This window comes from Tetrahymena thermophila (genome assembly GCF_000189635.1).
Source record: "Tetrahymena thermophila SB210 genomic scaffold scf_8254556, whole genome shotgun sequence".
Classification (NCBI taxonomy): domain Eukaryota; phylum Ciliophora; class Oligohymenophorea; order Hymenostomatida; family Tetrahymenidae; genus Tetrahymena; species Tetrahymena thermophila.
Genome location: NW_002476327.1, coordinates 89,660 through 115,990, shown reverse-complemented (window position 1 = coordinate 115,990; position 26,331 = coordinate 89,660). Strand labels below are relative to the sequence as shown.

Here is a 26,331-nt window from a genome sequence, read left to right as displayed (position 1 = left end):
GCTTTTAGATATATAATTAATTAAATATATACTATTATTAGACTTTAATAGAACTTATTATCTGTTATCAAAAAATAAATACCATCTACACCTTTAAAGAAGAGTCACTGTAGCTAAGGTGAATTTTTTGATAAGGCGCAAATTTTTAAATAAAGTGGACTTCATTCATTATTTCTGAGAAGTGTCTATTTCTAAAATAATTACGGTATTATTTTATAGCATGTGCTTTTCGGAAACAAAATTAAATAGATAAAAACTATATCTAATGATTTACCCATAATTTGATTTGGATATTTTCAAAATTAATTTTGTACTATTTATTTATTTAATATTTATTAATTCTTTTACTTAATTTATTAATTCTTTCAATTAATATAACTAAATTTTATAAAACAAAAAAAATGATTTCAAAGAAAGTACAATTTGAAAATCTTGAAGAAGTACCTTGTGTTTTAAGATAATTTGTTTATTAACATTTAATTTATTACATCAAAAGTTTGCATGCTCTTCTAAATAGTCTCATACTTAACTCGAAATCTATCTCAGGCAAATTTAATTTTAAAAAATATTGGTTTTTATTAATTAATTATTATTTTATAGCAAAAATTTTTTAATTTTCTATTAATAAAGATAATCAGTCTAACCAGCTTTTTCAAAAAATAAATTTTACTTTGAATTTTTTTCATTTTTCTTTTTATTTCTCCTCATTTTTTAAAAGTTTTTATTTCTTTTTTTCTAAATTGATGTTTATTTAATGTTAAAAAGTGATAATTAAATTGGTAAAGATGGTGCATCAATTTTAGCTTGTTCTTTAGCAAATTATACTAGTCTCTCAAATTTGGTACTCTCTCTTGAGTAAACATTTACTTCATCAGATTATATTTGATTTATTTCTTCTTTGGTTTTAGCTGTTTATTCTCTAGCTTAACTATTATTTTTTAGTAAAAAATATCTACATAAAATATTAATTTTATTGTTAAAAAATTAATAAGTGACAATAAATTGGATAATTAATGTGTTTTAAACATACTTTCTGCTTTACAAAACAGTACTCATCTATCTCAATTAGATCTATATATATAGTAAAAGCCATTTCTTTTATTTTAAATTGTCTCATTTATTATTTTTCAAATCAACAAACCATTTTATGAGATTTTTATTTGTTTATTTATTTTATTTTTTCTAATTTGATTAATTGATTAATAACCAAATTAATTTTCTTATTTAAAATCTTTAATTATCATTTTTATTTTTTAAATTTGTTAAAAATTATGTTTAAAATAAAAAAGGAAAAATTAAATTGATGCATAGGGTGCATCAAACATAGGATCTGCTATAGCAAACTATATCAATCTCTCAAGTTTAACACTTGATCTTTCTTGTTCAAGTTTGAGGTATTTTTTTTGATGAAAGCTAATTCAAATTAATTAAAAATTTTTTGTAAATACTTAAAAAGTGTCTAAAAAATTGGAGCAGAAGGTTCATATGGCTTAATATCAGCTTTATCGAAATGTACTAATCTTTAAAAGTTGACACTTTTCCTTGAGTAAAAACAATTTATTTATTTGTTGTTGATTTTGGGATTTCTTTTTTAAAAAAAATTAATTCAAAAAACAATTTATATCTTTTAATTTATTTATTTTTTTAAATTACAATAAAAATAAATTTCTAAAAATTTTTTATTAAATAAATAATAAAGTAACAATGAATTAGGTTCCTAAGGTTCAATAGGTGTAGGCTTAGCATTGTCAAAATGTATTAATCTATCTTTTTTGGGATTATATCTTTGGTAAAAGCAATTTTATTTTTTTATTTATTTTTTAATACAAAACACAATAAAATATTTTGGCTTAATTTTCCATATTTTTTGAGCTATTTTTTACTCTCCTAATTTTTAATAATTAAAAAGTAATAATCAAATTGATGGATAAGGTATATAAGAATTAGGATCTGCTTTAGTAAAATGCTCTAATCTCTCAAGCTTGCATCTAAATCTTTTGTAAAAATGTTTTTTTTTGTTTTTTCTTTTTATTTCATAATAAAAAAATGATTTGAAAACAAAATAAAATAAATTCATTAAATTTATTTCCATTTTTTAATATTGTTAAAATTTATTATTAGCAAGTAGCTTTTTTTCTAAAATTGAAAATAGTTTATTCAATATAAATATTTATTTTATTAATGTTTATTAAGAATATTTTTTGAATATTTAAAAAGTGGCAATTAAATTAGAGACTAAGGTGCTTCAAACTTAGGTTCTGCTTTAGTAAACTTGGTTAATCTTTAAACTTTAATACTAGAGCTCAGGTAAGAATAAGCAATAAATATATTTATTTTTATAATGTTACAGCCCAAAAAAATTTAGTTCATTTGAATTTTAAAAAATATTTATTTTGCAAAAATAAATACAAATTTACTAAATAAATAAAAATATTTTTCAATTTAAAGAAAAAAGGAGATTATAAAATAAAAAATCAAAAAAATAATGAATTCTTTCTTATACAAATTCGTTCATTTATTATTTTTTCCAAAATTTTACTTAATTTAATTAAATCAAAATATATATTTAGTAAATCAAATATTTTTACAAGTAAAATTTGAATTTTTTTATTAAATATAAGCTAAAATTTCTTGTATTTTTACAGTATTTATTTAATATTTAATTAACTGAAAATAAATTAAAATATTTATTTGAGCTTTTTTTTATCTACTTAATTGATTCTTTTATTATTTTAATTATTATTTTTTTAATTTTCTATTTTCTCTGATTTCGAAGTTAAGTGGAATCAATCAACTACTTACTTTTTAAAGGGAACATTTAATTAAAAACTTAGTTATCAACTTTAATTGTTCAATCTAATTCTCATTTATTTTCTTATTTAATCGATTCATTTAAGTTTTATTTTTAATATTAAAAAGTTTAAATGAAATCTCTAATGCTGGTGCTTCAGGTTTATGCTAAGGTTTGATAAGCTCCCCAATGCTCTTAAATTTAGATCTTTATTTTTAGTAAAAAATTATTAATTTTTCTTTTTTGTTCTTTGAAAAAAAAATTATTATTTTGGCAAAAAAAATTTTTTGCTATTTTATTATAAATTAATTTATTTATTTGTTTTAATTTTTTTATTATAAAAATTTCTTAAATAAAAAAATATTTTTTTGTTTATAATTCTTAATTTTAGTACTTACTTAATAACTTTCTTTTAAATTCCAAAAAAGTTAAAATAAAGTTGATGCTTTGGGTGTATCAAACTTAGGTTCAGCTTTATCTAAATATAAAAAGCTCACAAATTTGAAAATTGATCTTAAGTAAAAACAATTTATTTATTTATTTGTTTTTAGTTGTGATATTTTTATTATTTGATATATTTTTTTTTGGTTTAGAAAAACTTATTTCTTTTAAATTTTATTTTCTTAAAATATTTGATTATGATGATTAATGAATGAATGAATAATTTTTTATATTTCATAATTTATTTGAAATAATTTAATAGTGATAATAAATTTGGTAACGACGGTGAATCAGGTTTATGTTCTTTTTTAGCAAATAGTACAAGTATTCAAAATTTAAAGCTTGAATTCAGGTAAAAATAATTTTTTTATTTATTTGTTTTTGATTGATATTTTTTGATAATAAATTAATTAATTGAGAACAATAAAAAAATTTTAATTATCTTCTATTTGGTTGGATTATGATTTCCACTTAGTTTTTTAGTTGAATAGATTTAAAAATTTTATTCTTCTTTAATGACTATATTTTTATTTACAAATTTCTTTTGTTTGGTTATGATTTCCACTTATTTTTTTAGCTAGCTGAATAGATTTAAAGACTTTTATTCCTCTTTAATGACTAAATTTTTGTTAATAAATTCCTCATAATTTTTTCTTCAATGTTTAAAAAGTGGCAATTTAATTAAGTAAAAAGCTACACAAGTCTTAGGTTCTGCTTTAACTAGCTGTATTGATCTCACAAATTTAACTCTCTCTCTAAGGTAATAATTGTTTGTTAACTCGTTTTTTGATTATTCAAAAACATATTTTATTTATTTTTTTGATTTTTATTTTACATTTACTGGTATGGCATTTTTTAAATTTATTACTATTCATATTTGTTTTAATTTAATTATATATACTAATAATTTTTTATTGAATATAAAAAGTAATAATTAAATAGACAATAAGGGTGCATCAGATTTATATTCCTCTTTATTAAGCTGTCTTAAAATCTAAAATTTGGAACTTGATCTAACGTAAATAAAATTATTTGGGTTATGTGTGATATTTCTAAGAATAAAAACTAACTAATACATAAAAAGACAAAACATTTATAAAAAATTTGGATTTATAATTTTTTTTTTAACTTATTTTGTTAACTTAGTTAGGAATTTTTTTTAATATTCATTTTGTTTTTAAAAAAGATATTTTATTTATTTTTATATTTATTTAATATTTTAAATTTTATCTTTATAAAAAAAATAATTGAAAAATTAAATAGTCATAATATGATTTCTAAAGTTGAATTATTTTCTGCCTTAGACAAAAGCTCTAATATCTCAAATTTAATTCTCAAACTATCGTAAAATATTTATTTATTTATTTTAATTGGTAATATTTCTTAAAATTATTTAAAATAATTTATATTTTTCATTTACATAACTCAATTAGATATTTAAAAAACAAACTATTTTATCTACTGTAATTATAGCAGTTATGATAAATAATATATAGAAAAAAGTGCCTTCTGTCCCCAGAAAAAAATTAAAAAAATATTTTATTTTTGCTCACATGAAGAAATTTTTAAAGAGGGTGTGCTCCTAAAAATTTGTTTTGTTTATTTACTAACATTATTTTTAATCTAATAATAATAAATATATGTCAGTTAATGAATCATTTCTGAGTAGATAGATAAATAGATTAAATAAATACTTTAGATTTTTTAATTCCAAAAAAAATGTGCCTGCCTAGGATTTTCTCTCTCCCATTAAATAAATAAATAAAGAATATTCTAAATTAAAACAAAAATTTATTTTTATTCACATCAGTTTTTTAAAATATTTCCACAAAAAAGTTAAAAAAGATAAAAATCAATTAATTAAGCACTATAACAAATAAAAAGTAAATAAATAATTAGAATCTTAAATAAAAATTAATGTAAATGTGATACAAACTAAGCTTTTAAGTTGTTATTTTATATTATTATATTGAATATATTTAAATAGATCAAATTATTTCAGTGATCATGATGAATTAGGCTTAAATTTAAATTTTAAAAATAACACAAAACTTTAAAGTTTGGAACTTTATCTTTAGTAAAATCTGCTTCTTTTTTTTAAGTTTGTTTAACATATTTATTTATTAATAAATTTAAATTCTTTATTTTTTCATATTAAATTTGACATATTAAGTGGTAATAAAATTGGCTCAAAATTTGTTGCATCAAGCTTATGTTCTACTTTAGAGAGCTGTATTCATATCACAAATTTGACTCTCAATCTCTAGTAATAATAGTTTAATTATTTTATTTTTTGATATTTCTTAAAAATTCTTTAAAATAATTAAATTTGAGTTTTTTATTTTATTTATTTTTTTTTATGGATTTATATGAGCTTGTTTTAAAAGTAAATTCATTTCTTCAATTTTAATCATTATAAGCTCTGCTTTGATTTATTAATGTTGTTTTAATAAATAATTTTTCTTTCAATACTTAAAAGTAATAATTAAATTGATGACCTAGGTGCATCAAGTTTAGCTTCTTCATTAAACAAGCTTGTTAATCTCTTAAATTTAACTCTTAATCTCGGGTAAAAACAGCTTATTTATTTATTTTTGAAATTTATTTTTATAAAAAATAAATAAACAAACACAATCAACATTTTAAATTAAATAATTAATTAATTTATCATTTTTTATTTTGAATTAGTTTATTTATCATTTTATTCATTAAGTATTTTAGCTGAATTTTCATTTTCAATGACAAAATATTTTTGATACTTATTAATTTTCATAAAATTTATAAAGATGTAACTAAATCGAATAACAAAGCTATAGAATAAAAGTGATTTGTCTCAAATTAAAAAGGATAATTACCTAAAATATACATTTATGATTATTTTTGAGCTTGCTTTTTATTAATTTAGATTTTATTAATCTTGCTCCAATTTAATTTTACTATTTAAATGTTTTATCTGTTCTATTCTTGTTAAGATTGTTATTTAAATAATTTTTTGTTTCTGTTCCTAATAAATTTGTTATTTAAATAATTTGTTTGTTTGTTTATTAATAGAAAAAAAAATAACAATTTTAAAAATTATTAATTAAATTTATGTTTTCATTATTTAAAGTATTTTAATTTCTTTTAAATTTTTTTAAATATATATTCGTATATTATGCCCTTTTTAAGACAAAAAACTGAAATTTTAAATATTACTGTAATTTTATTATTATATAGTAAGGACAAAATTTATTTAAAAACATGATTGAATAAAAAAAATTAATTTTTGCCTACTGATCTAAAAAAGCCCCGATTGTATATTCTCTTTGAAACATACTATTTAAAAATCTTTATTATTATTAAGATCAAATTCTATTTATTTTAATAATCTTTAATATATTTAAATACAACCTATTCAAAATACGCAATCTTTTTACAAGCAAAATATGCCAGTTTAAATACTATAAAATTTTATTTCTTTTAATTATTTATTCATTAAGTTGATTAAATTTAAATAAATAACTAAATAAATAAATCAATCAATCAACAGAAATTTTTTATGTAAAAATATTAGGAATAATATCACAAGACAAAAACTTATAAAACATCTAGCAACTAATTTAAAAAATGTGAATTTTTTCATAATAATACAGAGAGAACTGAAGCTATGACAGTAAAAGCAAGAATGTTAATTCCAGTGCTCATACTAGGAATTTTATTTTCATTATTATTAGAAGGATTTTTTTCTAAAATGCTCATACAAGCAGTCTTTTATTCTATATGAGCTTAGACACTATTATTATTGGATTTGCAACCTTATGTACATACAGTCATATTATGGATGTCTGTTAGACTACATTAATCAAAGCATTAATCAGCTTATTCTAATTGAGTTATGCAATCTTCAGTGTAAATTTCGCATGCAGGGTCAACTTTACCTGCACAGTCCTCTATATATTTTATTTGATCTTAAGTAAGAGTATCAAATTAGGCAGCAGTAATTGCAACAAGAGCTATTAAAATAAAAGCACAGATTCTCATTTTATTTTTTTTTGAATTTAATTAAATTATTTTTTTAGTTATTTATTTAATTATTGAAATAAAAATATATTTAAAATTTAATAAATAAATGTACTTTTTAGCTCCTTGCTTTTAATCTATCTATAAATAGATCTTCCTGAAATTAATTAATTGTATTAAAAATATATACTCACAAGAACCAACTATTTTTACAATAACAAAAAGTCTATAAAGTATATTTAATATAAATAATAAATTATCAATAAATAAAATGTAATAGATAGATATTAGTATTATTCAATTTCATTATCAAAAATAAATAAATAAAATAGGTACATTTAGTTTTTAATATAATAAATAAATTTATATCTAACATTTTTAAATGGACCAGCCATTATTAATTTATTAAAAAATTTATTTAAATAATTTTGCTCCATTTAATAGATACAATATTGTCAATTAAAATAGATAAATAAATAAATTTGATTTTGCTTTTAATTTAATATTTTTGGTTCTAATTTAAAAGGTTTTTGCGTTTAGATATATAATTAATTAAATATATACTATTATTAGACTTTAATAGAACTTATTAGCTGTTATCAAAAAATAAATACCGTCTACACCTTTTAAGAAGAGGCACTGTAGTTAAGGTGAATTTTTTGATAAGGTGCAAAAAAAAGAATTTAGAAATTATTTGCTTATCCAATAATTAAATTTTCTTTTAAAATAATTAAGGTTATTATATTATAAAATAAAAATCTATTATAAAATCAATATCCAAAATTATATAATTAAATTACAAAATCATAAAACAAAGATTTTATAATAAAAATTAATAAAATAATATATTCAAGTAATCATCTACTTTATTTATTGCAAATGCATGAATTAAACTATTACTTTACCAAGTTCATATTAATTTAATACCTGTAAGCACTATAATTACTATTTATCATTTTTCGCTGATTTTAAATTTTTTTCATGGATTGGTTTTTAAATATTCAGTTACTATATTTTAATTAATTATGCTTATTTTTACTAAATGGCTTTCAAATTTGAAATTAATTTTATGAATTTATTTATTTTTGATTTCTGCCTATTTGATTCACTCGCTATTTTTGAAAGAATTTATTGATTGAAACATACTACTTAAAAATCTTTATTATTATTATGATCAAATTCTATTTAATTTAATAATCTTTAATATATTTAAATACAACCTATTCAAAAAACACAATATTTTTACAAGCAAAATATGCCAGTTTAAATACTATAAAATTTTATTTCTTTTAATTATTTATTCATTAAGTTGATTAAATTTAAATAAATAACTAAATAAATAAATCAATCAATCAACAAAAATTTGTTATGTAAATATATTAGGAATAATATCACAAGACAAGAACTTATAAAATATCTAACAACTAATTTAAAAAATTTGAATTTTTTCATAAAAATAGAGAGAGAACTGAAGCTATGACAGTAAAAGCAAGAATGTTAATTCCAGTACTCATACTAGGAATTTTATTTTCATTATTATTAGTAGGATTTTTTTCTAAAAAGTTCATACAAGCAGTCTTTTATTTTATGTGAACTTAGACATCATTATAATTTGATTTACAATCTTATGTACATACAGTCATATTATGGATGTCTGTTTCACTACATTAATCAAAGCATTAATCAGCTTATAATAATTCACTATAACAATCTTCAGTGTAAATTTAGCATGCAGGGTCAACATTAACCATACAACCATCTATTTTATTTATTTGATCTTAAGTAAGAGTATCATATTAGGCAGCAGTAATTGCAACAAAAGCTATTAAAATAAAAGCACAGATTCTCATTTTTTTTTTTTGAATTTAATTAAATTGTTTTTTTAGTTATTTATTTAATTATATTTTAAGAAAAAAACTAAAATGTTATTTTTATAATAATACTTGAAATAAAAATATATTTAAAATTTAATAAATAAATGTGATTTTTAGCTCCTTGCCTTTAATCTGTCTATAAATAGATCTGCTTGAAATTAATTAATTGTATAAAAAATAATATATATACTCACAAGAACCAACTATTTTTACAATAACAAAAAGTCTATAAAGTATATTTAATATAAATAATAAATTATCAATAAATAAAATGTAATAGATAGATATTGGTATTATTCAATTTCATTATCAAAAATAAATAAATAAAATAGGTACATTTAGTTTTAAATTTAATAAATAAATTTATATCTAACATTTTTAAATGGACCAGCCATTATTAATTTATTAAAAAATTTTTTTAAATAATTTTGCTCTATTTAATGGATACAATATTTTCAATTAAAATAGATAAATAAATAAATTTGATTTTGCTTTTAATTTAATAAATTTTTGAATAATTAACTGCCTTTATAAAATGAGGGTTTTTTCCTCTAATATATATAGGCAGTTGAAAAATTATTTAAAAAATAAAATTCTTGGAATAAGTAAAGATATTGACATTTAATAAATCATCGTTATTTTTGAAAAACTAGTCTATATTGCTGCTTTTTTTTTATATAATTCCACCACTGATAATAGAGTATTTTTATTCATAAATAATTAATATATACTTAATATTATCCATGCAGAAGTTTATTTAGTCAAGAATAATTTATTTTAATAGTTTATTTAAATGGATTTTTAATTAAATTCATATGTAAAAAGAAAATCCTATTAAGTTTACTTTAATGTTTCTTGTTTTACAATAATAAAATTAGTTTTTTTATTTTTTTTATTTTATATTTGAACATTTAAATTAATTAATTAGTTTATTTAATAGCATTTTTTTATATCTAAATTAATTAGATAGTCTTATAAGACAAACATATACATATTAAAAATCTAACAAAAGCAAATAAAATTAAAATTCGATATCTCAGAATAAGAGAGCAAAAAGAGCAATAGCAAAAACTAAAACGAAAGAGGTAATGTTAGAGTTAAGGCAAGCGTTAATAGCTTTTTACCAAGCTTAGATATTTTTATTGGTGGAAGTACACTTAAAATTAATACAGCTCAAAACATCATTTTTAGAAGAAGGATTATCTTCTACACATATCATTTCACATTCTACAATTTTAGTTTATTCAGTTAAGCAATCCTTGTCTGTATTCTAGCAATATGTTTCATTATTTTACAAACAATCAATAGTCTTATATTCTACTTCAATATCAGGTTAAGATTAGGCACTAACAGAAGAAATAGCAATTACAGCAAGTAAAGTGATGGCGAAGAATCTCATTTTTTGTTTTAGTTTTTTTATATTATTTAATTAATTAATTATTTCAAATAGAAAGAAGCACAGAGATTTACTGATATTTTATAGTGCTAACAACTTAAGAAATATGAAATTATAAATTTAAAAATATAGACTTTAGCTTTTAGCTTTTATTAATTAAAACTAGACTTAAATTAATTAATTATAACAAATTTTTTCAAAAAGCTCTACTTTAACATTATATTTTATGTGTGAGAATTTTCTATTTTTTTTCTTTCTTTCTTTAAATACTCTGTTAATTAAATAATCTCATAAGTAAAGTACTATTTAACGTGATCTAATTAATTTAACTATTTATAGTTTTAAAGCAAACATTAGATTATATCATTCAAAAAGGGATGACTTTTGTAAGGAGTAAATAAAAATATTAATAGATTTCAATTAATCTACTTTTAAAATCAATTAAAACAAAAAAACAATGAATATTCTTCTAAAATACAATAAAAAGATCATTGATTAATATTTTATTTTTCATTTCTGATCATTATACTTGAGACACCATATATCATCAAAAATAAATAAATAAAATAGCTTTAATTATTTTTAAATTTAATTAATAAATTAATTTTTATATCTAACATTTTTAATAAGTCAACCATAATTAAGTTATTAAAAAATATATTTAAGAATAAGGAATTATCAATTAAAATAGATAGTAAATAAATTAAATTTTGAAATTAATTTAACACTTTTGGTTCTAATTTGATACAGTTTTTAGATAGATTGAATACATTTAGGATAATTGATAGAATAGGGATTAAATATATTTTAATTAGATTTTACTAGAATTTATTCGCTTTTGTTCTAAAACACAATTTATAATTAGATTTTGCTAGTATTTATTATCTTAACTTTCATAAATAATAAATAAAATAGCTTTAACAACTTTTAAATTTAATTTTAAAAATTAATTTTTAAATATAAAATATCTAAAATAAAAAATAAGTTATTAAGATATTAACACAAATATACTAATTAAATTATTCTCTTTTAATGAAAATGGTTTTATCTATTTATTAAAGCATAAAATTCATCAATAAATTAAGTTTGTTTTGCCTCTTTTCTTGTGGCTATTTTAATTAAGAGTTTTTAGAACTATTATGCATGTAAACATAATTAGGTTATACCATAAAATCGCTATAATTAGATTTTCTAGAATTAAGGATTATTAATTTATATAAAGACTAGCTAGCTAAAACATTTGTTACTTGATTTTTCCCAAGATTTACTTACTTATTTAATCAAATATACTATTTAAGAATTATGTAAACTATTGATTCGAGCTTCTTTCTGTTTACTGAATTGTATTTAAGTTCTCTTAAAGCATTTTTTTTATATTGCTATTTGCAGCAAATTTTTTCTGTAGCTGAAATGCTACATGCTAAAATTAATTAAAAAATAAATTAATTAATTACTTTTTAAATTTTATGTTAATTTATATAAATATATTTATTTGTTTACTTTTTTATATAAAATAAATAATTTTAATTTTAAATTTCCCTAAAAATAGTGCTCCTCATCCACCAATTCCTACATTTATTTATTTAGAGGATTTAGGGTAAAATAAAATAATAAAGTAGAAGTTTCGTAATTTAATTAGTAAATTTATTAATTAATTTTTATCGAAATTGATGTATTTATTGAAATAAAAATAAATACAAAAAAAATCAAGTTAACAAAACTAAAAAATAATTTTATATTAAAATTTATTACAATTTAAATTTAAATTTGAGCAAGATATAATTTATTTACAATAAAAATATTATGAATAAAAATACAATAAAATGAATATTTATTATGTGTGTATGTATGTATCTATTACATTCATTTATTGGATTCTTTTCTTCCAATAACAAAAGAAACATTTACTTAAACACTAAACTTCTTTAGATTATCAAAAAGCTTTGTCTCATCGTTTGAATTACCCCCTTCTTATGATGAATATAGATAAGAAACTTAAGAGTTATAAAGTTGATTTCTACCATATGAATCATTTTCAATGTCTATGCTTTTAACTGATTTTATTTCATAATTTAAAGGTTAGAGAGCGAGATTAGCTCTTTTAATTGCATCTTCTACTGCCTATGAAATTAACGAATCCTTCAATTCTTTTACTTTTGTTTGAGTTGGCACAAATTGAACTGAAGATATGTTATTGATTCCGTTGCTAACTGCTATGTCAATGACCTTTCCTGCTAAATCTAGATTTTTAGATATAAATTTCAACTTGTTCTCAACCTTGTAGCCTTCAAAGATAGATTTATAGCTCTTTGTTTTTTCATCATACTCTTATCTATAAGAAGGATAAATTCTCATATCTTAGGTGGTAAGTTCACTCTCTTCAACTCCTACTTTTTTCATTTCATTAATTGCTTTAGATATGCTTTGGTTGTTTTAAATAAGTGATGTCCCTGCAGAATCGCTTAAAGTTTCTATGTCAAATTCAATAATCACTTATTCAGAAGCAAGATATCCAGATGCTACTCCTGAAACTCTCATAAAATCAGGAAGATAATGGTTTCTTTCTTCCCAAGAAGCACCTAAACTTGCCTTTTCTTATTTCTCACAAGAAGCATGCATGTTTTAAGCTAATGCTAGTTAGCTCATTGATAAAACTGTTATTAAGAATAAACTTTTTAAAATTTGATAAGCCATCTTTCTTTCTTTCTTTAATTTAATTGTAATGTTTTCTTTAGAACTAATAAATTATTGAATATTGTAATTAATATAAATAATATCTTAAGATTGTTTTGAGTTTTTGATTTTTATATCAATTAATAACAGAGAAAAGGAAAAGTTTTTAATTAAAATTAGTAAAGTAGAATGTGTTGATTAATTTATTAATCAAGTAGACATTTTGATTTCTTATTAAATTATTCACACTTGTAGATTTTAAGATACCTAAATAAAAACTATTTATTTTATATAAATTAAAAATAAATATTTATGCATTAATTAATTCACACTTGTATTAATTTATTTAATATTTTTTATTCAGCAAATAAATGACTCGCTTGTACTTATCAAATTTGGTAATAAATATATACAACATACTTAAACAAACTAATATCAGAAAATTTATATTTTTTAAATTCCTATCTTAGCTAGCTCTATTTATTTAAAATATTATTTATATTAATGATATATATTAGTTGGAATTTATGAAGTATATACTTGTTATTTGCTAGTGTACGATTATAAAAATATAAGCTATTAGCACATCTTATAAACAACGAAATATAATCATACAATTAGTGATAAATCATTTTAGAATTCTTATTAAAACAAATATTTTTTGAGAAATTCTACCACTTTTTTAAGCAATAAAAATTTTATTAATTTTTTCTCACCAAAGTAGAACAAACAAACAAATAAACAAACAAGAAAGAAATAATTTTTTTATGCGAATTTGAAAACAATTATTTTTTTGAAAACTTTTAAAGTATTTAAAATGACATGAAAAATATTTAATATAAAAATAAATATTATTATTATATTAATTATTTTAATTTAATTTCAACTTGATTCTTTTCTTCCTATTATAAAAGAAACATTCACTGAGACAGTAAACTTTTTTAGGTTATCAAAAAGCTTTGTTTCGTCACTTAAGTCACTTCCAGCTGAATAAGAATCTGAAAAGGAAGCTTTAGAGTTGTAAAGTTGGTTTCTACCATATGAATCATTTTCAATGTCTATGCTTTTAACTGATTTTATTTCATAATTTAAAGATTAGAGAGCGAGATTTGCTCTTTTTACTGCATCTTCTACTGCCTATGATATTAAAGAGTCCTTTAATTCTTTTATTTTAGTTTGAGTTGGCACAAATTGAACTGAAGATATTTTATTGATTCCATTACTAACAGCTACGTCAATAACCTTTCCAGCTAAATCGAGCTTTTTTGAAATAAATTTCAATTTATTTTCAACTTTATAACCTTCGAATATAGATTTGTAATTCTTTGTTCTATCATCATATTCTTATCTGTATGAAGGATAAATTCTCATATCTTAGGTAGTCAGTTCGCTTTCTTCAACTCCTGCCTTTTTCATCTAATTGATAGCTTTAGATATGCTTTGGTTGTTTTACAGTAATGAAGTTCCAGCTGAATCGCTTAAAGTTTCAATGTCGAATTCAATAATAACTTGTTCAGAAGAAAGGTATCCAGATGCTACTCCTGAAACTCTCATAAAATCAGGAAGATAGTGCTGTCTTTCTTCCCACGAAGGACCAAAACTGCCTCCTTTCTCTAGTCTTTCACTCGAAGCCTTAATATCTGAAGCGAAAGTTAGCTAGCTTATTGATAGTAGTGAAATTATCAATAAACTTTTTAAAATTTAGTTAGCCATTTTCTTATTTAATTATTAATTTTTACTTATTATTAATTTTTTAAATTAATTAATCTCAATTTAAAAATTTTAATATCTGATTTTTTAATTAATTGAATATAATATAGAGAAAAGTTTATCTTAGAATTTTAATAGGTTTATAATAATTGTATTGAATTATCGATCTATATCTATTAACTCCTGAAGCAACATTTGCAATTTTAAGAATTCTCTCTTATGTGAAAGTTTCCTCTAATTTCTAATGATTAATTAGATGCTTTGACTCGCTAGTGTATTAATATATATCGAAACCCTATTAAAACTGATAGGTTTCTATAGATAGATTTATCTCTAAGAAAATAAAAAATTAAATTGAGTTTGAATATACTGATAAATTAAAACAAATATATGGATATTTAAAGGTATGTAAAATTAAAAAAATAAAATATAAAACGAGTAAGATTTCCCATATCTTACTCTGTGACAAAATATCCCGGATGTATTGTTCTCTAAGGAAATTCCTAAACTTTCTTTATAAAAACCTTGATCTGTCTGTATTGTATTATTTCTAGGTGAGCTCCTTTAATTTATTTTATTGATAAATGTTCAAATTAAATTTATTATGATTTTTAGCATTTTATTTTTGAGTATATAAATAGTATTTGTGGTCTTAATCTAAGAAATTAACTACTTACTAAAACCAAAAATTAATGACCAAAGAATTAATTTAAATATTCATTTAAAAACAATCAATTTATTTAAAAATAAAAATATATTATAAATAAAAAATTGATAAACACAAATAATTTTCAATTATTTTATTTTATTCCAGGAAAAGTATTTATTTAATTTATTATCATGATGAAAATATTGATTCAATAATTTTAAAACATAAAAAAAATATCATGAAGCACTTCCATATATTTAAATAGTAAAAGATTTAAAAGCTTATGGATAACATATAAAAGGATATATCAAGGATTTCCACAAAGTATTGTAATTTGAATTATATATAAAAAAACCAGATATATATTCATGTAGTTGAGTGAGAGGAATAAGAATCAATAGCTAATTTTAGATTTTAGAATTGTTTTAATAGATAAATTTTTGATTTTTCATTTAATTTTGTGAAAAAATAAATTTAATTAATTTTTGTTTTTTGATGATGGAAATTGAGAAAGTTGGTAAAAAAACGATATCTTTTGAAACCAAATATCAAATTATAGGTGGTCATAGGTTATATGTTAATAACAAAGATATACTAAGTTTTTTTGCAGTTAAGCTTACTAAACTTCATTTTAAAAGGGTTATTAAGCTATGCTTATTAATTAGTAGAATTAATAAAAATTAGATTTCATATTTTTAGTGTAAATCAATTATTTATTATATTTATTTTTTTTATGTAAGTTTATTTATTCATTTTTGTTAAAATCAAAGTTTGTTTTTGCTCTAATAAAAACAACAAACAAATAATTAATTAATTTAGGAGGTTAAAAAAAAACAAAATATTATCTAATAAAATAAATTCTTTAAACTAATTAATTGAAATCTATTTTAAAATATATTTGCTTTAAAAGTTATGAAAAAACGAAGAATTTATTCTTTAAAATAACATATTCAATAATTATTGAATTCAGACTGTATTTTGATTAAATATAAAGCACAAGGAAAATACACTTTAAGTAAAATAAAAGTTAGAATTATTGAGAATTATATTTAATTTCACTAAAAATTAATATTTTTAACTATTAATTTATTTAGGTTAACACATGAGTACAATAAATTTGATCAGTATGTTCATTCAATTTTAAGTCCATCAATTTTTCACCAAAATTTATCATAAATAAAAATGAATTAAAAAAAATGGCTTAGAACAAACAATTTCAAATATATTTTTATTTAATTTTAAACTCAGTAATACATACCCAAACCACTAGATTTTAATTAGGAGTTTGGCTTTACATACTTGTTATTTGCTAGTGTAAGATTATAAAAATATAAGCCATTAGAACATTCTATAAACAGCGAAATATAATCATATAACTAGTAATAAATCAACTTATGATTCTTATTAAAAACAAATATTTTTTGAGAAATTCTACTACTTTTTTAAGCAATAAAAATTTAATTTCTTTTTTCTTTCACTTATTTTAATTTATTTAAAGAAAGTAGAACAAACAAACAAGAAAGAAAGAAATAATTTTTTTATGATAATTTGAAAACAATTATTTTTTTTAAAATATAGAAAACTTTTAAGAGTATTTTAAACTACATGAAAAATATTTTATATAAAATTAAATATTATTATTATTAATTTAATTTAATTTCAACTTGATTCTTTTCTTCCTATTATAAAAGAAACATTCACTGAGACAGTAAACTTTTTTAGGTTATCAAAAAGCTTTGTTTCTTCACTTAATTCACTTCCAGGTGAATAAGATTCTAAAAATGAAGCTTTAGATTTATAAATTTGGTTTTTTCCATGTGAATCATTTTCAATGTCAATCTTTTTAACTGATTTTATTTCATAATTTAAAGATTAGAGAGCGAGATTTGCTCTTTTTACAGCATCTTCTACTGCCTATGATATTAAAGAGTCCTTTAATTCTTTTATTTTAGTTTGGGTTGGCACAAATTGAACTGAAGATATTTTATTGATTCCATTACTAACAGCGATGTCAATAACCTTTCCAGCTAAAAAGAGCTTTTTTGAAATAAATTTCAATTTATTTTCAACTTTATAACCTTCGATTGTAGATTGGTAACTCTTTATTTTACCATCATATTCTTCTCTGTATGAAGGAAAAATTCTCATATCTTAGGTAGTCAATTCGCTTTCTTCAACTCCTGCCTTTTTCATCTCATTGATAGCTTTAGATATACTTTTGTTGTTTTACAGTAATGAAGTTCCAGCTGAATCGCCTAAAGTTTCAATATCGAATTCAATAATAACTTGTTCAGAAGGAAGGTATCCAGATGCTACTCCTGAGACTCTCATAAACTCAGGAAGGTGGTGCTGTCTTTCTTCCCATTAAGGAACAAAATTGTCTTTTTTCTCAAGTCTTTCATTCGAAGACTTTCTTTCTGAAGCGAAAGTTAGCTGGCCTATTGATAGCAGTGAAATTATCAATAAGCATAACAAAATTTAATTAGCCATTTTCTTATTTTTAATTATCAATTTTTTCTTATTATTAATTTTATAAATTAATTAATTAATCTGAATTTAAAAATTTTATAATCTGATTTTTTAGTAATTAAATACAATATAGAGAAAAGTTTATCTTAGTATTTTAATTAGTTTATAATATTTATATTATATAATAGATATCTATTAACTTCTGAAGCAATATTGTAATTTTAAGAATTCTCTCTTATTAATGTAAAAATTTCCTTTAATTTATAATGATTAATTAGATGTTTTTACTCACCAGCATATTAATATAAAATCGAAACCCTATTAAAACTGATAGGTTTCTATAAATAGATAGATATATAGATTTATTCGCGAAGTAAAGATACTGGACAAAAAATTCGATTATAAGAATTATTCAGTTAATATTTTGATTCAATTCAATTTAAATAAATCAATCTATTGACCTTCTTTTAGATAAATTGTTTATAGACTTACTTCAAACATATTTAATTTACAAAATAAAAGGAAATACCTAAATTTTCTTCATAAAAACCTTGATCTGTCTGTATTGTGTAATTTATAGGTGAGCTCCTTTAATTTATTTTATTGATAAATACTCAAATTAAATTTATTATGATTTTTAGCATTTTATATTTGAGTATATAAATAGTATTTGTTATCTTAATCTAAGAAATGACTTACTAAAACCAAAAATGGCAAATGAATTAAGTTAAATACTCATTTAAAAAAAAAAATTAATAATTTTATTTAAAAATAAAAATATATTTTAAATAAATAAATAATTGATTAGCACAGATTAAATTTATGTAAATAATTTTCAAATATTTTATTTTATTCCAGGAAAAGTATTTATTTAAATTATTATCATGATGAAAATATTGATTCATTAATTTTAAAACATATCAAATGTCATGAAACACTTCCTAGTAAAAGATTTAAAAGCTTATGGATAACATATAAAAGGATATATATCATAGGTTTCCACAAAGTATTGTAATTTGATTTATATATAAAAAACCAGATATATATTCATGTAGCTGAGTGAGAGGAATAAGAATCAATAGCTAATTTTGTATTTTAGAATTGTTTTAATAGATTGGGTAAAGAGATTCATTAAATTTTTAAATGTTTATTTATGCAAAAATAAGTTTACCTATTCTATATATATAAATAAATGTATTTAATTATTATCATGGTGTGAGAATTAATCATATTATTTTTAATCAATGTACTATAGAATTTCAAAGTGAAAACAATTAAATAAAATAAATAGATATTTATTTTCTAATTTTGAAAAAATCTAATTTTATTTATTTATATTTTATCAATCCTTTAAATGTTTCAATCAATAAAACATTTTAACATTTTCATAATAATATTTACATTTAAAATATTCACTAAAAAAGAATAATTTAATTTAAAAAATGGTGAGATGAATAGAGTAATAATAATGTAAAACTAAGCACATTAACATAATTTACTTTATATAAATCAGCTAAAGAAATTATTTATTATGCAATCAGCTGATGAAATTATTTATTATGTTTTTGAATAGCTGATTTCATTAAAATATTTAACTAAGCACATTAACATAAATTACTTTTAATAAATTAGCTAAAGAAATTATTTATTATGCTTTTTGATTTGATTAAATAAAATATTTACTTATAAAAAATAATTTAATTTAATTTAAAAAAATAAATGGTGAGATGAATCGAGTAATAATAATGTAAAACTAAGCCCTATGAGCGTAATTTACTTTAAATAAATCAGCTAAAGAAATTATTTACTATGTTTTTGAATAGCTGATTTCATAGAATTAAAAATTAATCAATAAAAAGCAAGATGTAAATATAGATAGATATATAGGAAATGATAGATAAGATATGATAGATATAAAGATACTTAAAAAAGTGTTTGTTAGATTGTGATAGTTTGAAGGAAATTAATTAATTTATTTATTTATTTAGTAGCAATTATTTAAATTAAATTATGATAATGTATATTTTAGGCGCTTTAACAGTTTATTGGGCAACTTCTTACTTTTTTTTAAAGAATCCTCAGATTTTGAAAAAGAAGAAGAGTTGGAAATCTCCATTACTTAGCAAGGCATTAAACAAAGAGTAGGTTTTACATATAGCACACAGAGGTGGATCTAGATACAAAGTAGAAAATACTATTGAGAGTTTTGAGAATGGTTTAAAAGAAGGAACAAATGTATTAGAATTAGATGTTTGTATGACAAAAGATAAACAAATTATAGTAATTCATGATGATAATTTAAAAAGAATGTGCGGAGTAAACAAGTTAACAGAAGAATTTGATTACAAAGATTTACCCAAATTCTAAGAAGAAATCCATCTTGATTTTAGTGTTGGTGGAAAGGTTTATTCAAAAGATTATAAAAATCCATATATTCCTACTTTAGATGAAGTCTTTACAAGATTTCCAGGAGTTCACATGAATATTGAAATCAAAACACCAAATGAAGAGTTCATTTAAATGATGAATAAGTTAATCATAAAGCATAATAGAGAAGATATCACCATTTGGGGATGCAAAAACCCTGAAATGTCTCGTAGATTGAAAGAAGTTAATCCAAATATTAATAGGTTCTTCTCTCTAGGAGGTCTAAAAGACTTGGTCATTAAGTACTTCACAGGTAATAAATAAATATGATTAAAATTAATTAATTCAAAAGTTTCGGAGAAGATTTTATTGCAGAATTCGTAATCATATTTAAAACGAATGTTCAAGAAAGCAAAAATAGCCAAAAAATGAGAAAATATTGAAGCAAACAATAAAAAAATAATTATTAGTTCTATTAAAACTAAATAAAAAAATAAATGTTGAATTTTAGATTTTTATTATTTATTTTTTTATTTTTGCAGCATTTTTTCTGAGGTTTATTTGGATTTATGGAGAATATTTTGGAAAATTTTATAGATTTTTGTTTTTTATTAAGCTGAATTACTCATTATGAAAAATTTATATTAATAGGTTTGCTTCCGTTCAGTGAAATTTAAGAAGAATCTTTGCAAATTCCTATTTTTAATAGAGAGCACTATGAATGGAAGAAGTTGGAGTCCAAGGGATTTATGTAACATTTGGCTTGCAGAGTCTATTTTTTAGCAATTAGACTTTTATTAAGCTCATTTATTGCCAAACCTTTGTTTGAACACTTAAGACAGAGAGGAATTCTTGTCATATTTTGGGTGATGAACAATCGTGAAATGTTTGAAGAATGCCTCTAATTCAGTGGATGTGTTGGAATTATGACTGACGAACCTGCTTTACTAACATAATTTTTAAAAGAAAAAACTGTTTACAAGAAAGATTGAATGAAAAAATAAAATAGTAAATATAAATTAATTTATATGTAAAAAGTTATTACTGTTTCAGAAATATTCAAGATTTTGTAAAATTGTTTTCTCATTATCAAGCAAATTAGTCAAGCTAAATAAATAAATAAATTCATGATGGATTGATTGTATTAATTTTTTGATCGGAATTAAATAATTGATTAATTAAGATTACATTAATTTGTTTTTTTTATATCAGATTTTCATTAGAAAAGTATTTGATTACTCACTAAGAAAGCGAATTTTTGCATTAATTTTACATAAGTTAAATTTTTGATATGTTTAATGGATTAAATATTCAAATTTATTTCTCAATTATTCAAAGCATAAAATTAGATTTTGAATTTGAATAACTTGCTATACAATTATTCATTAGAAAAGTAATTAATTACTCATTAAGAAAGCCAATTTATGCAAAAATTTATATAAGTTGAAGGTTTTAATTAATACGTTAAAATTTATCATAAATATCTCCTAAATTACTATTAATTTCACTAATAAGGGAAGCATATTGATAAAATAAATATTCAAATTTATTTCTTAGTAAATCAAAAAAAATTAGATTTTTAGTTGAATAATTTACTTTTTGATTATAATTAGATCGATTACTCATTAAGAAAGCTAATTTTTGCATAGATTTTATATAAGTTGAATTTTTGATATGTTTAATGGATAAATACTCAAATTTATTTCTAAATTATTCAAAATAAATTAGATTTTAAATTGAATAACTTGCTAAACAATTATTCATTAAAAAAGTAATCTATTACTCATTAATATTACTCATTAAGAAAGCTAATTAATTAATTTTTGCATATTTAATGGAAAAAATAATCTAATTTATTTCTTAACTATTCAAAACAAATTTCATATTGAGTTGAATAATTTGCAACAAATGAGAGATAATTTTAAGGAAGATTAAATTTCTTGTTAAAATCAAAAATATATTTCATAAATTTTAAATAGCTTAAAAATATTTTGCTAAAATTAATTTTAGATTAAAATTTGAACTAATTGAATAGATAGATAGATAAATAGATAGATATATTTTTGTGAGTGATTTTTTATTTTTTGATTTCTTCTTTTTATAAAGAATTTATTCAAAATTTAAATTTTGTTTTGATGATCATATAAATTTATTTATTTATTGTTTAAAGCAAGATGAAGAAAATATGATGTAATGAAATTTTAATCAAATAATGCGTAGATGATTAAAATGCGAAGTATTTAGCGAATACTTTGGGAACAAATTTAATTAAAATAAGTTGTTGTTATATCCACTATAACATTAATACAAAAGTTGATCAAAAAATGCTTAACGCGCCAATTAATTTAATTTTATCTAGGCTAAATTAAATTAAAAATGCTATCAAGTTGAGAAGACTGACTAACAAAAAAACGAACTTAAATGTCAAAACATATTACAAATTATCCAGCTTTTGGATATTTTAGGTTTGATAAATCTACTTTATTCCTTTTTTATCCTAGTTTAAAGTGTGTCTAAAATTCATTTTTTACCTTTTAACAGCAGTAAATCATTTACTTTCATGAGACTAAATTAATAAAATAAAAGTAGTAACTTAATTGAGTTACACTTTTCAAGTAAACTATTCTTAAATTTGTTATAATTATTTCTAACTTTTTAAATAAATCTATCTAAAAATTAATTTATATCAGTTTATATAAATGATATATCTTTGTTTTGTATTTCTTTATTTATTTATAAAAGAGCATCTGATTTATTATAAAAATTTACATTCCTTCCTTCCTTTTTTCATTCATTCTTCCATTTATTTATTTTGCTTGTTTTAGTTACAGCAACAATTAATTCTTTTAAAAATGGTTATAGTTTCTGAATTAATAAATAAATTTTTATTATTTTTACAAACCAAGCTAAGAAAAGTCAGTAAGCTCTTTCCATCCATTTATACTATTTTATAAATGAGAAAGCTCATTTTTCATTTGAAATTATTTTAAAATAAAAATAAAATTATAAAAGATAAAATAAAACCAGTAATTAATTAATCTGACTTACAGAAAAAAAGTAATTTATTCAAAAAATTAAATATTTTTTAGAAAAATTTCCATTTAAATTTAATATAGTAAACAAAGAAAGTATTTGAATTCAACCATTATAATTTTATTATGAAATATCATAATATTTTTTTGATGAATTTATCCTTCTATAAGCGCAAAAATCTTATCTTAATTGAGTTGCATCAAAAAAGAAAGTCATTAATTCAATGAATATTTTTATATTTTTAAAATAAATCTAGTCTCATTCATTAATATAGCTTTATCTCAAATACAATCAATCATATTTAGTCAAACAATATTGTAAATACAAATATCTCTTTACAATATAAATTAAGCTAAAACATAAAACTATAAAATTAAATAGTAAAAGGACTAACTTTTCGTAGTTGTTTGTTTATTTAATTGATTTTCATATTAAATAAGAATAAATCTATTAGTAAGTAATTTACTTATTACTAATATTTTAAGAAGGAAATAAGATATATTTATCAAGAAGTATCACCTATTCTAAGCCATTCATTATATATAACAATAAATTAGAAATAATCAAAAGGTAAGGAAGAAGTAACTAACTAACTAATCAACTTAGTTGATTTATAACAAATTAAATGTAAACCGAGTAAATTTAAAAATTAATTCAAGTTTAATTTTTAGATTTTAATGTAATTTAGTGCAAATTTATTTTCTATTTTAAATAAATTTAAGATTTACAGGAAAATATGTCATTCATTTAAATTACATTGTATTTCTAGTTTACTTTCCTCCTTTTCATATTCCAGTAAAAGAAACTTAAAACATGACTAATTAAAATTAATCAAATAGTTTTGAATAACAAATAGAACTAACAATTTATTTTTTGTGTTTTTTTGTTTGTTTAAGAGTAGAAGATAAAAAATATTTGGGCGAACTTTCTTTTATTTTTTAATTTATTTGATTTGAGAGATAGAATTTTATGGAGGAGATTAATCAATCAATTAATTAATTAGCTTAAATATCTTATTTATTTATGTTTCCTTCCAAATTTTGCAAACAAGGTGCTCGCTCAAGCTGAAAATTGAATTTATTTTGATCGTATTAAATCAAAATATAAACTAGCAAAACATTAAGTGAGTGATTTCTAGGGTAAGATTATAGTTTATGAGTGATAAATATAAAATACTTATGAAATATCCAAAAAGAAAGAAAGAAATGACTACATGGTACAATAACAAGGCTATAAAAAAATAGATAGATTGTCTGGTGCACAAAATAAATTAAATAATAAGCCAAAAGAAATCAATAGTATTTGTTTCATCATCTGATTGAATATTAGAAATAAAGAAGTGACAAAATATCATTTAATTTATAATTAAGTCAATGAATGAATGACAGCAAGCAAGCAATTTATCTATCTAAGTTTTTTTTGTTTATTGCTGGTTTGATATGAAGCATAAGTATATCTAATAAAATATAAAGACAAGTTTATCAAAAAAAAAAAAAAATTAAATAATAGGAAAAACAAACTATAAAATTTTGCAAATAAATATCCTTAATTAAAAATCATATCAAATTTGCATTCAAATAATGTGTTTCGGATCCAGCTCTAAGAAATAGTAAAGCAAACCCAAGCTTTTAAAGCCCAAGCAAAGTTAGTACAAAACTAAGCTCATTCTTTTAGGTGACATGAACGTAGGCAAAACTTCAATCTGCGAGTATTACAAGAAGAACGTGCCTGCAAAGAACTTGCCAAATACAATTGGTGTCACATATTTCGAGTTCGACATCAAACTAGAAAATGGCATTAACGTTCACTTAGATATTTGGGATACAGCAGGATAAGAAATTTATTAGTAAGCCTTTATTTTTTTAGCAATAAGAAGATTCTTCCCATTTGAATTCTCATTTGACTCGTTCCAATTGAGTTCTGAGTTCTTTCGTTTTTTTAATATTTTTGTTAACTTTCTTAGAGATTGTCCAGCTAGCTATTCATTCATTTGCATAATAAATGTTATTAAAGCCAAAAAATAAAATAAAAGCAAAGATAAGAAAAGAAGAACTTGATTTGGGCAGATTAAATATGTGTTGAATTTATAATGAATTAAATTAAGGTATTTTATTTTGTAATATCAATGAATAGGTCACTACTAAAGATATACTATCAAGATGCTAACATAGTTTTTTTAGTTTTTGATGTGAGTGCAAGATAGACTCTTGAACGTGTTGAGTACTGGATTAGCGAACTCAAAGAGCAAGTAGATGATAAAAACCTAAAGTTGGTGTTAATAGGTAACAAATGCGACATAGATGCAGATAAGAGGTAAATCAGTCTTGAGCAAGGTCAAGATTTTGCTAGAAATAAAAACATTCCTTACTTTGAAACTAGTGCAATCACTGGAGAAGGAATAGTTGAAGTATTCCGCTAAACAGTAAAGGACTATGTGTAATATAAGACAAACGGAGGAAAATGAATATAACAATTAATTAATCACTCATAAATAAAATTAAATCCTCAAAGCAAATGAATAATGCCATTTGCTTTTGGCATAATCAATTTCTCTTCTTTATTTCTTTCTTTCTTTCTAAGACTGACATAGTAAAATAAATAAACAAATAAATATATTTAAGCTACGACTAGATAAAAATTAATAAATGTAAAAATAATTAGAAAAATAGAATAGATTTATAAATAATAAAATAGCTTATAAGTAAATAAATAAATAAATAAATAAAAAAACAATAAATCAACTAAACAACAACAATAACAACCAACCAACCAAAATAACTTTTAAAATCTTTAAATTTATTTATCCTTTAATAAAAAATAATAAAAACAATTAAACAAATGTGAATTAAAATTGAATGAATAAATGAATGAATGATTTCTTTAGTCATATTTAACTTTATATTCTACTTGTTCTTCTTTTATAAAACAA

At 20.4% G+C, this 26,331-nt stretch overlaps 9 protein-coding genes across 9 annotated transcripts; 3 read left to right on the top strand and 6 right to left on the bottom strand. All coding sequences in view use genetic code 6, as the record gives it.

The window, feature by feature from the left end:
* Window positions 1-754: 754 nt before the first annotated feature.
* Window positions 755-4,244, top strand: TTHERM_000957669 (cyclic nucleotide-binding domain protein; the record flags this gene model as incomplete). The annotated part of the gene is made up of 11 exons (XM_012798797.1): window positions 755-855; window positions 1,290-1,394; window positions 1,457-1,546; window positions 1,700-1,789; window positions 1,910-1,999; window positions 2,218-2,307; window positions 2,920-3,009; window positions 3,220-3,309; window positions 3,495-3,584; window positions 3,903-3,992; window positions 4,175-4,244. 11 exons carry the CDS (start codon window positions 755-757, stop codon window positions 4,242-4,244), a joined length of 996 nt encoding a protein of 331 aa, XP_012654251.1.
* A 2,606-nt stretch (window positions 4,245-6,850) lies between these two features.
* TTHERM_00957650 (transmembrane protein, putative) lies at window positions 6,851-7,252 on the bottom strand (the record flags this gene model as incomplete). Its single annotated transcript, XM_001020745.1, has 1 exon — window positions 6,851-7,252. One exon carries the CDS (start codon window positions 7,250-7,252, stop codon window positions 6,851-6,853), a length of 402 nt encoding a protein of 133 aa, XP_001020745.1.
* A 1,427-nt stretch (window positions 7,253-8,679) lies between these two features.
* TTHERM_00957640 (transmembrane protein, putative) lies at window positions 8,680-9,081 on the bottom strand (the record flags this gene model as incomplete). The annotated part of the gene is made up of 1 exon (XM_001020744.1): window positions 8,680-9,081. The coding sequence occupies one exon, from the start codon at window positions 9,079-9,081 to the stop codon at window positions 8,680-8,682; it is 402 nt and encodes a 133-aa protein (XP_001020744.1).
* Window positions 9,082-10,141: 1,060 nt separating this feature from the next.
* TTHERM_00957630 (transmembrane protein, putative) lies at window positions 10,142-10,504 on the bottom strand (the record flags this gene model as incomplete). The annotated part of the gene is made up of 1 exon (XM_001020743.1): window positions 10,142-10,504. The coding sequence occupies one exon, from the start codon at window positions 10,502-10,504 to the stop codon at window positions 10,142-10,144; it is 363 nt and encodes a 120-aa protein (XP_001020743.1).
* A 1,860-nt stretch (window positions 10,505-12,364) lies between these two features.
* On the bottom strand, window positions 12,365-13,288 carry TTHERM_00957620 (outer membrane protein; the record flags this gene model as incomplete). The annotated part of the gene is made up of 1 exon (XM_001020742.3): window positions 12,365-13,288. Exon 1 carries the CDS (start codon window positions 13,193-13,195, stop codon window positions 12,365-12,367), a length of 831 nt encoding a protein of 276 aa, XP_001020742.1. The 5' UTR covers window positions 13,196-13,288.
* Window positions 13,289-14,056: 768 nt separating this feature from the next.
* TTHERM_00957610 (outer membrane protein) lies at window positions 14,057-14,887 on the bottom strand (the record flags this gene model as incomplete). The annotated part of the gene is made up of 1 exon (XM_001020741.3): window positions 14,057-14,887. One exon carries the CDS (start codon window positions 14,885-14,887, stop codon window positions 14,057-14,059), a length of 831 nt encoding a protein of 276 aa, XP_001020741.1.
* Window positions 14,888-17,192: 2,305 nt separating this feature from the next.
* TTHERM_00957600 (outer membrane protein) lies at window positions 17,193-18,023 on the bottom strand (the record flags this gene model as incomplete). The annotated part of the gene is made up of 1 exon (XM_001020740.1): window positions 17,193-18,023. The coding sequence occupies one exon, from the start codon at window positions 18,021-18,023 to the stop codon at window positions 17,193-17,195; it is 831 nt and encodes a 276-aa protein (XP_001020740.1).
* Window positions 18,024-20,012: 1,989 nt separating this feature from the next.
* Window positions 20,013-21,361, top strand: TTHERM_00957590 (glycerophosphodiester phosphodiesterase; the record flags this gene model as incomplete). Its single annotated transcript, XM_001020739.2, has 2 exons — window positions 20,013-20,682; window positions 21,021-21,361. The coding sequence occupies 2 exons, from the start codon at window positions 20,013-20,015 to the stop codon at window positions 21,359-21,361; spliced, it is 1,011 nt and encodes a 336-aa protein (XP_001020739.2).
* A 3,621-nt stretch (window positions 21,362-24,982) lies between these two features.
* On the top strand, window positions 24,983-25,866 carry TTHERM_00957580 (small guanosine triphosphatase family Ras family protein; the record flags this gene model as incomplete). The annotated part of the gene is made up of 2 exons (XM_001020738.3): window positions 24,983-25,248; window positions 25,536-25,866. 2 exons carry the CDS (start codon window positions 24,983-24,985, stop codon window positions 25,864-25,866), a joined length of 597 nt encoding a protein of 198 aa, XP_001020738.1.
* Window positions 25,867-26,331: the final 465 nt, after the last annotated feature.